The following is a 17,480-nucleotide window of genomic DNA, read 5'->3' on the forward strand; positions in this document are numbered from 1 at the left end:
GATAGAGTTTTGAAAACACACAAGGGAAATATTCAACTTGCTTCAGATCGCGGCCAAACCTTTCAACATCTACAGTGTGATCTCGAGGACGGGACCATCGAAGTATAATTAGAGGTTAAACGACTTACCTGTAAGGAAGTTCAATCCTCAATTATACGAGATGGTCCCGTCCGAAGAGATCACACCCACCCACCACTTCATACCCAGAAGCCGCGATCTGAACGAAACATAATGAATAGGACAGCGAGGCGATATGGGAACGTGAGTCAGGGGCACTTTTTAATTCTCATTGATAAACATTACGCCAAAAAAGGGTGTGAAACATAAACTACAGTGTGATCTCTTCGGACGGGACCATCTCGTATAATTGAGGATTGAACTTCCTTACAGGTAAGTCGTTTAACCTCTAAGTATTGATGAGTGCGTTGATACTAATATTGGATGGTTGGTTGGGATTGGAAAGTGTCAGTGCAATGGTGAACACAGGTTGATGGGTATGCTCAACAATAATGGCAATAATTGTTTTTCATATTGAGATTGGCGTACCTATATAGATTCATGCTACAGCAGGGGATTGTTCAGACTCGTGAGGGGAGATTTGAACTTTTATTTGGAGTATTTACTCCATTCGTAAAGAGTTTAACGAGCGCACAAGCAGGAAAATTATCTGAAGTTTCAAATCGGGTGTATGTATCTATAGGATTGTTCCATTAAATGTTTTTCTGGAACTGTTATAAATGGATTATGAAATTTGATTCCACGGGTAGAATTCCTGAAACACGAATGAAATATGCCGTATATACGATAAAATCGATGTGTCGTTTTTTTTTACTCTTGCATTGAAAAAATACGGAGTGAGTACCTACCTACATTCCGTTACATCACCTTCAATATTGGTAAAACCTTTATGAAGTACCTATGATTTATATAAAAGATTGTTTTTTGTCCATCAAGTCTATTAAGTCTACAATTCAAAAAAATTAACAATATACGAAAAACAGGAATTTCATTCAATTAAATGTATTAAGAAAATAAATTGGGAGCAAATGCTTTAACACAATTAAATAGATAAATATCATGAATGGAAAATGATATGATTCAATAAGATGTACCTACCTATACTGCCTCTTTTGGCCTCCAATCAATGCTCTTGAATAATGTTCAATCGTGTTCAAGTCTGGACTGTGTGCTTGCCAGCCTAAAAGTGGGATATTAACATCCTTAAGGGTTGCATTATCATACATACAAAATTATCACCAACAAATGGGGTGTAAGATACAACATGTCTCTAATGTACCTACCTATCATAAGCTAATGATCCTCTACCTATATACTAATTCAACGTGAATCCTCAAAGATATTCCACCCAAGAACATAACAAAGCTCCCTCTAATTTGTCGAAGGATGTTGTATTGACAGTATTGCCCGACGTCTAAAAAGTGATATTTTCCGATCAGAAGTGTATATAAACAAAATCTAGACTCATCCTTGAAGTGTAAGTTACCAATATTGAATCACGTGTTCTCCCGCAAATATTAGACGTGCTCGACGGTGTCCATGGTGAGTATCAAAGCAGCCTCGCTGTCTCTAATATCGGACTGTTATCAACATCTTCCTGTTTCTGGAGACATACCTACATTTGGACTCATAGCTAAGTTATATTGCAGTTGCGTGCCTTCGACGCAAAGCCTAAATAAGTATTAAAAATAGATTGTCAGCAGGTGTAGTTGCTCTTGTCGTCCTACTACAGCTCGTCTTCCAGTCTTTCGGTACCTACTCACTACTCGTGATACTGTCGACACCCACTAAATTTACCAGTTGCTTTCGACCCCGTCCATCTTCAATAAAAGAAATTATTCTTACCGCTTGGTCCCTCGGTAAACAATGGCGATGACATCTCCCCAGAGAACTCAATCCTCAAATATTAAAGATAAACGAGGCTCCACAAGGCAATCACTTGCAAAGTCAAGATAGTAGGGCTAAGTGGGGTAAATGTAAACGATTTTTGCATTTCATAATTGAACATAAAATATGTCGAGTTGAACAAAAAATTATTGATAACTGTAATAGTACCCATACCGTTCCATCTGTTTCGAACATTTTTCCCAAATTTCAACTTCATGTGAGTGTTTTTCTGAGTTTCAACAGCTGTTTACAATTACCCCATCAAAAAAATAGACTCTACCTAATATAGGGGTAAATGGAAACACGTTATTCGGAGTCCTATCAGTTTATTGGTGAATCTAGTAGGGGGAAATATGAACAGCAATGAGAATAAGCATTTTGACTTCACATGATATACTTTACTTGCCTGTTCACAATTACCCCTATGATATTTGGTACCTACATCTGAACCCCGGTATAACGTACAGTTTACCAAAATAATGAAGGTCAGTTTAGTATAAACGAGTTTGATGCTTACAAAATCATTTTAATGACAAAATTGAGTCAAAACAAATGTTATTTTTCAAAAACACTCACTGATCCAGGAAATATATGAATTGTTTTCCTTTCTTTAATTGAAATTTCTGGATCAGGTAACAAGGCTTCGATCATTTCAAATTCAATTGAAGAGATATCAGTTTCTTTCTCAATATATTCAGCTCCAATTCTGTCATTGCATCTGAATCCAACAATTTCAATGTCTTCAGTTTCTTCATCTACATCACGCACACGACAGACATATTTATAGGATATGCTACTCCTGGATCCTTCGAGGAATTTAACTAATAAGTAAATTCCAGGCTGAATCAAGTGCCACTAAGGCAGTCTATATTCTACCTCTGGATAGGTTTTAGCTACAACTTCTTCTGCCCCTTCATCTTCATTGAGGTCTCCTTCAGAGTCTTCATCATAAGGAATCACTTCGTTCTCTTCCTCGCTTTCACTATCTTCCTTGCGCTTTCTCTTGAGCTTTTCATTGGTATTCTTTTTCATGCGGGGTCTACATTTTCGTGTGGCTTTTTCTTCTTTCCTGCGTTCTGCTTCTTTCAATCGCTCTAAAACTTCTTCAGTCGTTAATACCTCTCCATACTTGTCCTGTTTCAATCTTGGAATGACCTTCTTCGGCTCAGCAGAAGTTTTGCTAGAGTCAACGTTCAAAGTTTTAACGATTGCTGATGAAAACATACCAATGATATCTGAAGCTACAGTAATACGATTAGTATTTGAATCAGCAGGTGTAAACGGAATTGATTGAAGTTGTTTCACTTCCGCTTCTTCTGGAATTTCTTCACTGTCATTCGATTCTGGTTCGACATCAGTGATTTCACACTGTAGAATTTGACCATTTTGTTTATCAGCTTTTCGCTGCTGTTCTTTGAATCTCATCAGATCAGTAGGATTGAATTCATCCTCTGGAAACTTTTCAGCGTTGACTGGAAATATTCCAGTGGTAACAAATCCGCTAATAATATTTTTTCAGTGAAAGACTCTTTCCAGACTTCCCCCAGAAGTTCGGTGAATTCATTTTTCTTCAATCGCCCTGCTCCAAGCCCCATGTGTTTCTTTCCATGGGCAATGAGTTTTTTCTCCCAGCAGGTTTTCACCGGACCGAAAACACATTTATCTAACGGCTGAAGCCTGTCTGCCAAATGGCTTGGAAACTTGAATAGTATGATTTTATTTTCGAGTGCACATTCAATGATTCTCAAACTTATGTGACTTTTGTGTCCATCGTACAAAAGTAACGCATTCTGGTCTGGTAGATTTTTGACATCTCTCAAATTTTTCACCCATTTGACAAATACAGTTTCAAACCAGTTGAAGAACTGGGCTTCTTCCATCCATCCATTGGTGGACACAGAATAAACAGTTCCTGGATAGGCCTTGGGTGAGGTCCATCTAGTTTGCACTGCACCGCCTTTGAAAACGATAAAGGGCGGCAAAAATGAACCATCAGACGCTACACAAGCTAAGACACTTGTTGACTCCCTTCCAGACCCACCAGAAACTCTTGACAAGGTCTTTCCTCGTTCCCCAATGGCCTTCATCCTGGAGGGATCATTTCCAAAACCGCTTTCATCAGCATTGAAAACAAATGCAGCATCATCAATTCTTTCTTTAATAACCACCTCTTTTAATTTTCTATAGAAATTATAGATTACTTCTGGCTTTCTCTGATCCTTTCTTGCTTTTTGAAGATGCTCAGGCTTTTTGAATGACAAAGTTTTATTTCTATTCATGAAGCTATAATACCAGTCTAAGCCAGGCCGGCCATCCTTGAAAGGTGTTTTCAAATGTCTTTGTTGGACAAATGTTGCAATGAGGTCTCGTAACTCTTCTTTGTTACATGGATAACCCATCCGTGCTCGAGCTTTCAAACATTCCACTATTTGCTCCTCTACTTCGGTACTTAAGGCAGTAGACCGTCCTGCTCCCATTTTGGTTTCAGGTACATTTCGGTCCTTTATTCTATGGAATATAACTGCTACGGGAATATTATATTCTTGTGAGGCCTGACGATAAGTTGAATTTTTATTTTTCACGTCACTGACTGCCCTCAGGAGATCGTCTTTAGAGTATCTCTCCGTCGTCTTCTTCTTCATATATTTTCTAGGCATCCTTCTGTTTGTCTGGAATTAAATAAATGCGCTTTTGTAGTGGTAAAGTGTTGTTTACATTTACCCCAAATTGGCGTTCACATTTACCCCTTGTGCATATTTCAAAGGGGTGATTGTAAACACTCATTTGCTCAATTCACAATGATAATTTGGAGGTTAGTTCCATGAAATATACTTCTTCACATCAAATCACTACCATCGCAAGCAATATTCACTTGAATACTCACCTCGAAGCACTTTAAACACTAACTAGCGGTACTAGTGTCCAAAACGAATTATAAATGTTTTAACACCATCGAAAACTTTTCGTCAATGCAGACATAAAAACAACTGTACGGAACGAAGACATGCGGCTACATTACCGGCTGGAGTGTGTCGACAAGCGTTAGCGCGCGAAAATGAACAATTTTGAATACTTCAAAATTCCGGCGAAACATCGATGTATACCAGTGAGGATGACAGTGTTCCATGTAAGTGCAATTTGTTACCATTCATTTAAAGTAGATCTCATGTGAATGATATCTGATTTTATTCCACAACGAATGTTTGAAATACAAACTGAGTAAAGAGAAGTATCTTCTGTATAATTCAGTGTTCATATAGAAGTAGGTATTTGTTTCGAAAGAATTTTTTTTTTTCGTGTAATTCAATGTTTATATGAAAGTAGCTGTTTCAGGAGGACTTTCTTTCAGTTTGTGTCTGAAAGTTACTTCTTTGCATGATCTACACATCCATGTATAGAGTTACTTATTTTCAAATTGATTACTTCCTTTCTTTCTTTGGAAGATTTCCTCATCATTTTTTGTATCGAAATGGAGTAGCAGAAAGCCAAAAACTTTCTTTCCCAAAAATCATTATAATGTGTTGAGAAAACGATAGTTTATCATCCAATAAAACCCCCAAGTCTTTTATTTGAGATACCCGTTCTAGGTCTAATGAATTGATAGAGTATAAAAAGTCTATGGAAGTATGATTTCTATTGTAATTTATAAAGAAGCATTTATTGAGGTTCACATCCATTCCATTGGAATTGCACCAATGTAGAAGGTTATTGATATAACTCTGAAGTTGATGACAATAATTTAATTTTCAATAACTTTAAATATTTTTCAATCTGTTAACCGGATTATCTACCAATAAGTCATATGGGGGATGATAAAAAAATTTACTATTGTTAGATAATTCAGTTTTACTTACATGATGAAAGTCTTTCCTCCTTGAATTTTTGAAGCGACTGGAGTATTACCTAATAGATTTGTCTTCTGATAAACAACACACTGGCTATTTCCACGTAAATGCATACGGGCACAACGTCATCTGACGGATTTTCATTCAACTATACAATAAACCGGTTCGACTTTAAAATAAACGGGAAAAAATGAAATTTTTTTGACACCAACAACTCAAAAACTCAATTTTTACAGATATGCCGGTCTGATTTCACAGCGACGATGTATTAATTGAAATTATACAGCATTTTGAATGCAACGTGTAAATCACCTCTTTCATCTCCGTATACAAAATTGTGGACAACCACAAAGTAAAAAGTGCACAAACTTTGATTTGATGTGTTGAAGAGTCTGCGCCAAAGCCAACTTTGAACATTAATCATTACGTGGAGTATATATTGTAATAATATTCCATTTAACGGTCATGTTGACTCGTACTTTTAAATTATTTTTAGGAAAACGAAAATATTTTTCAAAAATATTTATTCTTATCAACGAATAACTATTGTCATATAAATAAAAATAATATATTTAAAAATATATATCCTATGCTATAACTCTTCAAAAAATGCAACTCTGCTTTTTGTTGAACCAGACTTGCTTTTTTTTAACGTAGAGTATTTGTTTTCACCTAATTTCACTTGTTCTTCATGTAACTGATCATAATCTGTTTGTTTTTCACCAACTTTCAACACTGCGATTTCAGTTCGTAACTCACGAAGTTGGTTTTGAAGATGTTTTGATTTTTCTATGTATTCAATTCTGGAACAAACAAAATATATAAATATTTGCAAATACTTGTTCTTCTGTTCTTACCGTTCTTTTTCTATTTCTAGAGAGAGCTGATCGGCATCCGCATTGGCTATGAAGTCATAAGAAGTAATGTTGAGATTCAAATCTGGGGAATTGGATGCTTCACTGTCCATTATCGATAAGTCAGGAACATATACTGGGCTTAATGGTGCTGGATATAAAGCAGTAACAGACTGAAACAAACATGACAGTCAATAATGTAGTTCAAGGAACAAATTCTAATTATAACATTTAACTAAACTGTTATTTACAGATCACAGAGATCAAGAAAATTGTGTTTCATAATATCATTGAAGAACAATATGACATAGACTTAAACACCATAATTTAGATATTATTGTCTTCTACCACTATTTCGAGATTTTATTTCGAAATATTTATTTTCGTATACGAATGTATCTCTCCTAGATACAGTCTTCAGACACGTTTTGATAGTATAGTAACTACAAAATAATATACATAAAATTATAACTTACTGTTATTGGTGATGCAATAGCCGAACTATTGTAAGAAGTAGTACGACTTAAGAAATCTAAAAGTTTTTCTTTGGCCTTTTGTTTATAACTGCCTATTCAAATAATGAGTAAATATGAATGATGGCAATATTCGAAATCCCTACACAGAATACATGAATATCAACATGCAATTGTTTAGAAAAAATCACTCTAGTTTTCTATTTCTCTAATAGACCTTGAAAAAATGGAAAACATTAAAAAAGGAAGAACAAATTGATGAATATAAATGAGAACTCTTTGAAAAAGTTTCTATATCATTCACGAATGTTTCTTTTATATACAAACTGGAACAAAGAATATCTGAAACAACTACTTCCTCAAGTAACATTTTATTCTGAGATTTTCAGTACACAATTTACAAAACCGTGACACTATTTCGAGATTTCATTTTGAAATATTTATTTTCATATACGAATGTATCTCTCCTAGATAGTCTTCAGACACGTTTTGATAGTATAGTAACTACAAAATAATATACATAAAATTATAACTTACTGATATTGGTGATGCAGTAGCCGAACTATTGTACGAAGTAGTACGACTTAAGAAATCTAAAAGTTTTTCTTTGGCCTGCTTCTCCGCAGCACGGGCTTTCAACAGTTCGTCCTTCAGTTTATTAGCTTCCGCCGCCCTTTTTTCAGATTCTTCAACTAGTCTTGCAGTCAACATTTCTGCTTCTCTGGTTTTTCGCTCCAAAGAAACCTGAAATGAAATGCATTTTTTAATAGGAGTATTTTGAGTCTTGCATTGTCACACCTTTTCCTCATCTTTTCGCATGGCAGTAAGTCTTAACCTAGTTATTTCTTGTTCCGCCTCTGAGGCTTTTTGACTCAAGAGTCTTGCTTCCTCCTCAGCTACCCTGCTTTTTTCCGCGAGCAGATCAGCGCTTTCTTCTGATCGCCTCTGAAATGAAAATATTTTTAGTTTGGATTATGAATCGATTGAAATACAGAATAATTTCTATATATTTACTTTCTATAGATACATAGTATGCAATTTGTTAACCGAACTTCAAAAAAATACAGTTAATAATAATAATGATAATCAACTTTATTTGTCACAAGAGATACAGTATATCATATTTGTATTTACAATAATTCAGGAAGGCCTTGTGGCAAAATGGCGAAGAATCCGATAAATCTATTTTTCAAGTCAACCCTGTTGAGTTGAAAAACCTTTTCAAAAAATCCAGGTATTCAGGCACTACATAATCAAAATTATGCTTCCACAACAATTAAGTGTCCTGGTGCAACACACTCTATGAAGGAAAGTGTGTACTTTGACAACTACCAAGCTAAGTTTGTTGTTAATTGTTTATGCAGGATAGGTCGGTCGGTAGCAGGTCAGTTCCTCGTGGCTGCCTTGTTCACTCACTCAATTGACCGCCATGTTGGTCGGTGGTTCAGGCAGCAGGCTGAACGATTGATTTCCACTTACTATCATACAACCCGTGTTACGAATCACACGTTAAAAGATAAGACCTCGTTATTCCTTAGCTCGTACAAGTTTCGACTTCTGAGCGATGTCGTTCGTAGGGGTGCAACAGCTTCTCTGCCGGAAAAACATATTTAAAACAAATTTAAACATGTATCCCAGCACTTTGACTGAATTAAATTTTCTGACTTTTTCTGGGTTTCCTTGATCAGTGTTTTATCCAGTACCTATAAGTCATATTTCTATAATTAAAAAAATAATTCCTACTATAACAAAATTTACCGGAGTTGGTTCGGAGATTTTATCAAAATTTTCAACTATGTACACTAGTATAAATTTCAACATGTAAGAAAGAAATTTAAATATGTAATATTGACAAATCAAATTGAAAAACCTAACCAAAACAGCCCATACCCCATGCTGTTTTAAATCTCAAAAATATAATGAGAAAAAAAAAGGATAAAATGATGAAATGTTATATAATTGACTGAAAATATATATGAAATGAACTATGGTTAAAAGAAACTACTAACGGACTAACATCGCATGGTACCAACGTGAATCTCAATGAATCTTGTTAAAAAATGTCAAGTCCTTGAAACTGTCATCACCTTATTTTGCCACATCATGTTTTGGAACCTTTTAAAAATGTTCTGTCAACTTTTTTTTTGAAAAATTTACCCATTAATTCACTTGTTGAGTATTGCTTCACTAACAAAAACTTAAGGAGAGCAATAACAAAATAAATATTCATTATACACTTATATTCAAAACTTTTTCCTCTCTCAACGTCCCTAGATAGTAGGATCTGGCAAATCCCTTTCGAAAAACAACTATTTTTCTGGAAAATACTACACCGGACTTTTGATTATATCCGACAGAAATTTGTGCAAATTTCCCCATAGAGAAAATTCTTGAATTGCTTCTCAATAGTCCAGCAGCAGGAACTCGTTGAATGGTCACAGACAGATATAAACAAGACAGTGATGTCTGGTACTACACTGATTTATTTCATTAAAATCCTGCTGCTGGACGAATGGCAAGAATCTACAAGAATTTCCGCTGCAGATATTCACGTCATTTGTTAATACCTGAATTTTCATTTTTTGTATAACCAGTTATTATATAAGTGAATATCCAGGAACCCGTGCCGAATTCTTAACTTTTCATTCTTTAAAACATACCAGAGCTTCGTTAGCTAAACGAATTTCCTCCTGATATTGCAACAACCTCTGCTCCATGTTTGCCCTTTCTCTTTCTGCTTCTTCTCTCAATTGTTTTTCCCTAGCCAGACGGTTTCTCTGAACTTGCCTCCGCTGTTTCTCTTCCTTCGCAGCTGCTTTCATTTGTTGCAACTCCATCGAATCAGGTTTCCGTCTTCGCATAAATAAATCATGATTACCCATGCACAGGTCCAAAATCTGATAAAATAAATACTTCAGTTTCATGATTGGTAGATCAACAAATTGTAATGATTACAGGATAATTTATCTAGTATTGAACCAAACCTCCAATTCATGACTCAATGATTTAGAACTTTCTGGCCTATCTCGGATATACATCTGAGATTTTTTCATAAAAACTCTAGAATGAGTAAAATCACCCCCTTGAAAAATCTGATATGTTCGAAAGAAAATGTTCTTAGGTAGAATCTTTATAATAAACGGTTACAAGATTATTCTAATACAATAAACACAGGTTTACAGGTAACTTCCAAATCAAGAGATTTGGACTATCGAAACACAGTTCACGTCATGTCTGTTTGGAAACTGATGAAACAGCAAAGCATTTACTTTGTGTAAGACATGCTGCGGGCCAAATCAAGTTATCAGGATTTGGGAGAGTTTCACTGTTGCCATATGACCTGAAAAATCATTCCCCATAAAGCTTACCCTCTTTGTCAAGAAGCCGGATTTATTTGGTAGGATTTGAACAGGTGTGAGCCACAAAAAACCTTTGCGGGTTGTAGTGGAAACTCATTTTGGATCTAATCTATCCCAGTGAAATATGACAGTGAAATACAAAAGCGTTCAAATCAAATCAAATCAAATCAAAATATGCTTTATTACCCAAGATATAAACATCTTATTGGCAAAGTCTAGTAAAGTAAAACATGTATAAGGGACAATTAACAAATATAAACTATAAAATAATGCTTAAACACCGGAGCAGAGTATATGGACAGAACAATAAGTCCAGCTGAACAGCTACAAATATAAGTACATGAATTTATGAATATTAAGTAAACGTAAATATATAATTCTACATAATGAACATTGATAGCCATTTTGTGTTGGTTTCAATAACTTGTTTACACAAAGCTACATGTCAATTATTCGATAGAGCCTTGGTAGAATTCTTCCACACTATAATAGGGCCTCCCAAGAAGGTATTCTTTCACTTTCTTTCTGAATTTCTTTCCATTATATATTCGCCTTAAATTAATGGGAAGGTGGTTAAATAACTTCTTGCTATTGAAAATAATAGAATTTTGTGTAAGGGCTAGAGAAGGTGTGGGAAGGGAAACGGAGTAAGACTGACGTGTACTATAAGTTGCGGTGTTCCTAAATTGATTTTTATATTTTTTGTGAATAAGACACACTGTTTCCAAAATAAAAAGACATACTAAGGTCAGAATTTTTCGCTTCACAAATAATGGGCGGCATGAATCCCTGTAGCTAGCCTTGCATAAATATCTGATGGCTCTTTTTTGTAGAGAGAATACCATATTGAAACGAAATTTAAATTTAAATTTAATATAATCATATTATACAAAAGCACTGTAACAATAGGATTCTCAAAATCAATATACAATTGAAAATGATAATACAATAAATATGATAAATATGATATGATATATATATACACACACACATATACATATATGTATATATATATATATATACATATATATATATATACCATACATTTTTACTAGGAAATATACTATACATTTTATAGTTCAGCAAGTTAATCGAGGATTTGGTTAGCTATACTAATTTCTGATTACATTACTGAGTTTGGCACCTAAGTGATTGAACACTTGTATTGTGCAACTCTATTATATATGCGGATTTCAAATAAGTCTTGTAACAAAATGGCTTAGGAATAATATTAAAACATAATGAAAACTTCATAAGCGTATGTCAGCAAAGAAGTGTAAATGTTGCATTAATTTATTTATTCAGTATTTTTGGAAAGGTGTAATAATTATGTACAATTTCCCCAGAAACAAATTCCATAACGTAAATAGTATTCAATTTGTGCAAAATAAACTGATCTTGTGATAGTAGTGTCCAACTGTCTTGCAACAACTCTCACTGCATGACATCCTGCTGCTAGTCTTTTACATAAGTAGTCGACATGGAAATCAAATTTCAGATTTTCATCAATGAAGAGCCCTCTTCACTCTTTAACCATTCTTATGTCGACGATAATTTGATCAAGTAAATTGGAGGCTGTATTGCTATGCCAGAGGATAGTGGTGTCGTCAGCGAAACATGTGAATTTACCACTTATGTTAACATGGACCAAGTCATTGACATAAATGACATAAATATATTCAATGGTGTACAAATAGTGAATTTGGCAGACAAAATATCAAGTAATTTAATAATAATAATAATCGGCTTTATTCATCAATATAATAATATACAAAAACAAAAATAATGATGAAAGATGAAGTTCAGCTTAAACTGTTTTTCAACTTAACCTAGAGGTTAAAATTCAGGTTTGTGATTCATTCAAAAAGTTCAATAAAACGATTTTAACTTTTTTTACTAAGTATCACTTATTTGTGAACTCACAAGTAATGTGCAATATCATCAATAACATTTATGCAAACATAAAATACCTCCTATGACAATAGAAGCATATATAGCAAGGACATTACATTACCAATATCTTCGAATGCAAGAATGAAAGTTAATTGAAAATTTGCTAAATAAAACAAAAGTACAGAAAATTTTCACTTACCAGTTTATTCATTCTAACCTTCTGACTAAAGAACACAAAATTTGGAGCATTCTTATCAACAGGTTTGATAATAAACTTTTTATCATCAAAACTAATATGTCTGATTTCAGACCAGGTGAATGTAGTTTTTGGTTGAAGCTTGTTTTCTTTTTCATAGATATTCAGGCCCAAAGCTGCGACACCCAGCCATAAGTCAGTCTCTTTTTTATTCTGGAAAAAACATACACATGCATAATTATTTTCATTTTGATGGTGTGAAATTTATTTCCTATGAAAAAGTATTATTGTGTACATACAACTAAACTTTTGTTTATAACTGCCTATTCAAATAATGAGTAAATATGATGGCAATATTCGAAATCCCTACACAGAATACATGAATATCAACATGCAATTGTTTAGAAAAAATCACTCTAGTTTTCTATTTCTCCAATAGACCTTAAAAAAATGGAAAACATTAAAAAAGGAAGAACAAATTGATGAATATAAATGAGAACTCTTTGAAAAAGTTTCACGAATGTTTCTTTTATATACAAACTGGAACAAAGAATATCTGAAACAACTACTTCCCCAAGTAACATTTTATTCTGAGATTTTCAGTAGACAATTTACAAAACCGTGACACGTGTATGAACCCACCTGAGGTAGCTATAGTAAAGCAAGTGTTATGGTTTTGTAAATTGTTTCAGAAAAAATCTCAGTGTTACTTGAATAAGATATGGATTTTTATCAAGTAACGGACAAATCCATCACATGATTACTTCCACTAATGTCAACTGAATTATATAGAAATCAATTTTCTTTCTTTAATTTATTCATCATACCGAGTTAAAGATTCATCCTCAAATTGAATCAGCAGTAATCGAGTGAATTGTACTAATGGAAAAGTAAACAAAAACTTTCTTCATAAATCAAATTTATATAGTTGAGATCAAACATATATAGATAAAATTTTGAAGTAGTATGAATAATTAACGTCATACAAATGAAAAATGTTTGTATTATTATTGTGATAGAGATTAAATTTTTCCTATATTATTTTTATGATTCACTGAATAGTCAAACTTTTCAATTATTGCTGATAACTAGTTGAATAGAAGTGTGTTCAACCAAAACCCATAATACGATTAGTAATTGAGAGCAATTCTTATAACTGAATTTTGTTGTCAATACTCTTTTCAATTCACTGAATATTTGATGTGCAAACTGAGAAAGAAAAGTGAGTTCCACATAATTTAATATGCATATGAAAGCAGTTTTTCTTCCATTTGGTATCTAAAAGAAATATCTACGAATGTCCTAAACACTTTCTTACTTAACTTAACAAGCTGCTTAACAAGCATTATTTTACAACAAGACCCAGAATAGTATGAAATTGAATAATAATGAATTTCAATTCTTGTTCTGAACTCATTGTAACCAAAATCCACAAATGACGATTTCATAATCCTGCCATACATCTCATCAGTTGTACTAGGCTAAACCAGTAGGCATCATCTATGAGATCAAAGATAAACTAGGTGCCCTAAAGCGGTTAGTAAGTTCCACTCATGAAACCACTGCGATTAGGAATATTCGTTAGATTAGGGCTCTGGGAAGAAAGATGTTCTCTGGATATAATCTGATCTGTGCTAAGAATCGCACGTTAGTCCTTAGCATGCACCAAATTCGACTTTTGAGAGATATCTGTTCATATTTGAATGACAGCAAGTTAATCTAAATACTAATTTCAACCCCATTCAACCCATTCTAAACTACCTACTTCATTTTCAAAATATTAGCTTGCAGATCTGGAGGCTCTGGAATCTAACTTAACTAAATAATTCCTTTTTCAACATACCAGTATAGGAAAATAATTGACACCATACATATCGAGATCCTGAGCAATTTTCAAATATTCCATTTCAGCCTCATCACGAGACATGCCTCTGTGATCTGCATACCAAACTCTGATTCTCTCTTCCCACATTTCCAGAGTCATTTGGTACTGATCTATTACTCGCTGTGGGAGTAGATCCTCACTGGCCAACATGCCAGGTTTGTAAGTGTCTTCATCAAAATCGCCAAACTGGAAAAATAAAACGTGTTACATGAAGTCATATCGTTTAAACCTACGTTTGGAAACTAAAACTTGTAAAAATGAAACTCTTTCAATGACTGCTTGCTTGCTTAACTGAGTACTTACCTCTTATGCACCTTGAATGATCAAACATTTTTCCTAAATACTTTTCATTGTTTTCTCTTCAGAAGTTTCATTTTGTTATATTTTACTGGAGAAAAAAACAAGAGGTTTTTTTTGAACTGAATCTGATTTTTGTTATTTAAATGTCAGATTCCATAGTCATTGTGACAGCAGAACTGATTTTTATAACAGTATCGAATATCCAACAAGCATGCAAGAATTGAGTTGAATTCACTTCCAAACTGTCCAAAATACTGTTAATGAGAAGTTGAAAATAAGTGTGTTCACCCTAAACTCTACGTTCTATTTGAAAGTATTCTTTGATTCTTATGTTTGATATGTTGTGTAGCTTGATATACGAATTCTTACAAGTTATTTCTGTGAAAAGAGACATAAAAATTTCTATGTTTTTTACCACTTTTATTTGTAACTAACGTTACTGCAGTTTCGTCCTATATGGACATTCTCAAACTTATACTTTATTGTATAAGTTTGTAACTAACGTTACTGCAGTTTTGTCCTATATGGACATTCTCAAACTTATACAATAAAGTATATGGACATTCTCAAACTTATACAATAAAGTATAAGTCTGAGAATGTCCATATAGGACGAAACTACAGTAACGTTAGTTACAAATAAAAGTGGTAAAAAACATAGAAATTTTCATTTCTCTTTTCATTATGATCTCCTACCACGTAGTAACAACTACATCCATCAATTTATTATTTCTGTGAAATTCATAATATCAATAGGATAAAGTGGTTGTTTCAGAAAGACTCTTCTTTCGATTGGTATTTGAAAAAACAATGAGAGGAACCACATTGTTTTCTGTGATGATGTTTTCTGATGATTTTGCCTGAGAAAGTATTTTTAAATGGATTACTCAATTCTATGGAAATTTTTTATCGTATTGTCCTTTTCTAGTCCCACACTGAACACTCCAATCAATATATAAAATCTATCTATAAAATCTATCTATCTAAATAAAATCTATCTATCTATCTATCTATACCAGCTGACAGAACCTGTGAGCAGAGTTCTTTGAATACTTCCACTTGATGTGATATTGATCATTGATGGCAACAGGTTCTGGAGGGATCATTTATTTTAGAAACTCAAAAACTAGGATGTATACATAGAAGGTTATTTTGGTGAAATAAAAGTTCTGTATGGGTATGGGGCAAATATGCACAAGATATTGAATCAAGCTAGCTATCAGCTCTGAAAGTAGATCGAACATTAGATTCCAGAAGACAGAAATTAAGTGAGATACAATTATTCATATAACAAATAATATCACATTCATAACCTAACCTTAGCTTGAACAGCATAACTGGCTAATAATACTGAAGCTTCAGGAGGACAATATACATCCATGGATAATATCGCCTGTTTCACCTGCAGGAAAAACAAATGTTGTGTTACTTCTTGAACCAATTCTTCTGCTACCTCCTCAGGGTAGAATTTGGCTAAAAACATAAAGGAGGCTGTCTGGTGATTTTTTTGTATACTCTGGTCTTGAACTGAAAAAAAGTTACTGAATCATCTTTCAAGGAGTATCCGAATTTTTGAAACCTTTCTTGTCCAACTTGAGCCATGAAATGAAACCTTTAGAATCCTCATACTGTAACCCAAAGTACCAAGTTTCTCGAAGACCTATCGTGCGACACACTAATTCAAAAAGATCTCTTCCCGTAGCACGCCACTGAAATGGAAATAATAACAAATACATTTTTACCCAGCAATATCACTCAAATTCACAAATTAGTTATGGTAAACAAATGAATAATCATACCTCTAGATTGAATTCTAGCTCTGCATCCAAGGTACACACTTTCACCGGGAAACTTTTCCCAGATTTTTTTCGACGGAATGGTGGCATATTATTACCATTATTCACTCAATGGACTTAATATTTATTGAATATATTTGCCTGTTTAGTAATTTATATAAATCAAATGTCATTTTGATAAATGATGAGACAAATGACCGAAAACTGACAGTAGATCATTTGCGATTTTAGGCAATTTTTTGCGACAAGTTAAATGATAGGAATGGAAATATTCGACTTCACATGAATTTGCAATAAAAAAGAGGAAATTTTTCATTTGTACATTCCTTGTTCTCAGATGAACCAATATAAATATTCAGTGAAAAACTAAAAAGTACCAAAAAAGTAAGGATTATTCAAAATGTATTTGAGATAAATTTGTTCCTGAACTTTGTTATACTTAAATTATTATTTATTTTTCTTGAAAAAATTATTTCAAGATCATATACTAGATCATTAAAGAAGAGAGTAATACAAATCATGAAATTATGAAACAACAAAAATTAATTGACGCTCCGAGGCGACTTCATTGATTCCAGTGGCGCATTTGCTTTTTCAGCTGAAGGAAAACCAGGAAAAACCTGCAGCACCACATCATCTGAAGATCTTGATCTGCCAACGTCCCTTCTTTCATAAAACAAAAAGTTGGATATCTCCAGAGCCTCCAGTGAATTCAAAATATCGCCAGAACACTTCGTGACACGACACGTATACATGAGCGCCAGAAAACGCATTTGGTTTTTTTTCAAAGTCATTGCATTTGCAAAGTTATTCTGAAAATCTGTGATCTTTGGGTCTATCGCCCTAAGGTGTTTTCTGGCATTCAATCGTATTCGAGCATGCATTCAAAAACGATTCGTAGTGACGTCATTGATAATAAGATTCGCCAGAATGGAATGATACAATTTGTATCAGATGTCAAATTCAAAAATAGAA

At 33.7% G+C, this 17,480-nt stretch overlaps 1 protein-coding gene across 1 annotated transcript; it reads right to left on the reverse strand.

Moving 5' to 3' along the window:
- Positions 1-6,259: 6,259 nt before the first annotated feature.
- Positions 6,260-16,697, reverse strand: Mer (ezrin/radixin/moesin family protein merlin). Its single transcript, XM_023159648.2, has 10 exons — positions 16,509-16,697; positions 16,289-16,418; positions 16,028-16,236; positions 14,369-14,596; positions 12,529-12,738; positions 9,738-9,974; positions 7,876-8,022; positions 7,615-7,821; positions 6,608-6,777; positions 6,260-6,553 (listed from the first exon to the last, which is right to left on the reverse strand). Exons 1-10 carry the CDS (start codon positions 16,593-16,595, stop codon positions 6,343-6,345), a joined length of 1,836 nt encoding a protein of 611 aa, XP_023015416.1. The 5' UTR covers positions 16,596-16,697; the 3' UTR covers positions 6,260-6,342.
- Between the last annotated feature and the right edge of the window lie 783 nt (positions 16,698-17,480).

Source organism: Leptinotarsa decemlineata, unplaced genomic scaffold (genome assembly GCF_025532065.1).
Source record: "Leptinotarsa decemlineata unplaced genomic scaffold, Ldec_3_MD MMD2_tig00026354_RagTag_RagTag, whole genome shotgun sequence".
Taxonomy (NCBI): Eukaryota; Metazoa; Arthropoda; class Insecta; order Coleoptera; family Chrysomelidae; genus Leptinotarsa; species Leptinotarsa decemlineata.

What these genes read in the sequence shown, in the direction of transcription:
- Mer (XM_023159648.2), bottom strand. Translation starts at nt 16,595, where the DNA reads ATGCCACCATTCCGTCGAAAAAAATCTGGGAAAAGTTTCCCGGTGAAA. An exon ending in GCTCAAGTTGGACAAGAAAG is followed by an intron (nt 16,237 to 16,288) that starts GTTTCAAAAATT and finishes ACTTTTTTTCAG; the next exon opens with TTCAAGACCAGAGTATACAA. An exon ending in GTTTAGCTAACGAAGCTCTG is followed by an intron (nt 8,023 to 9,737) that starts GTATGTTTTAAA and finishes TTTTCATTTCAG; the next exon opens with AGGCGATCAGAAGAAAGCGC.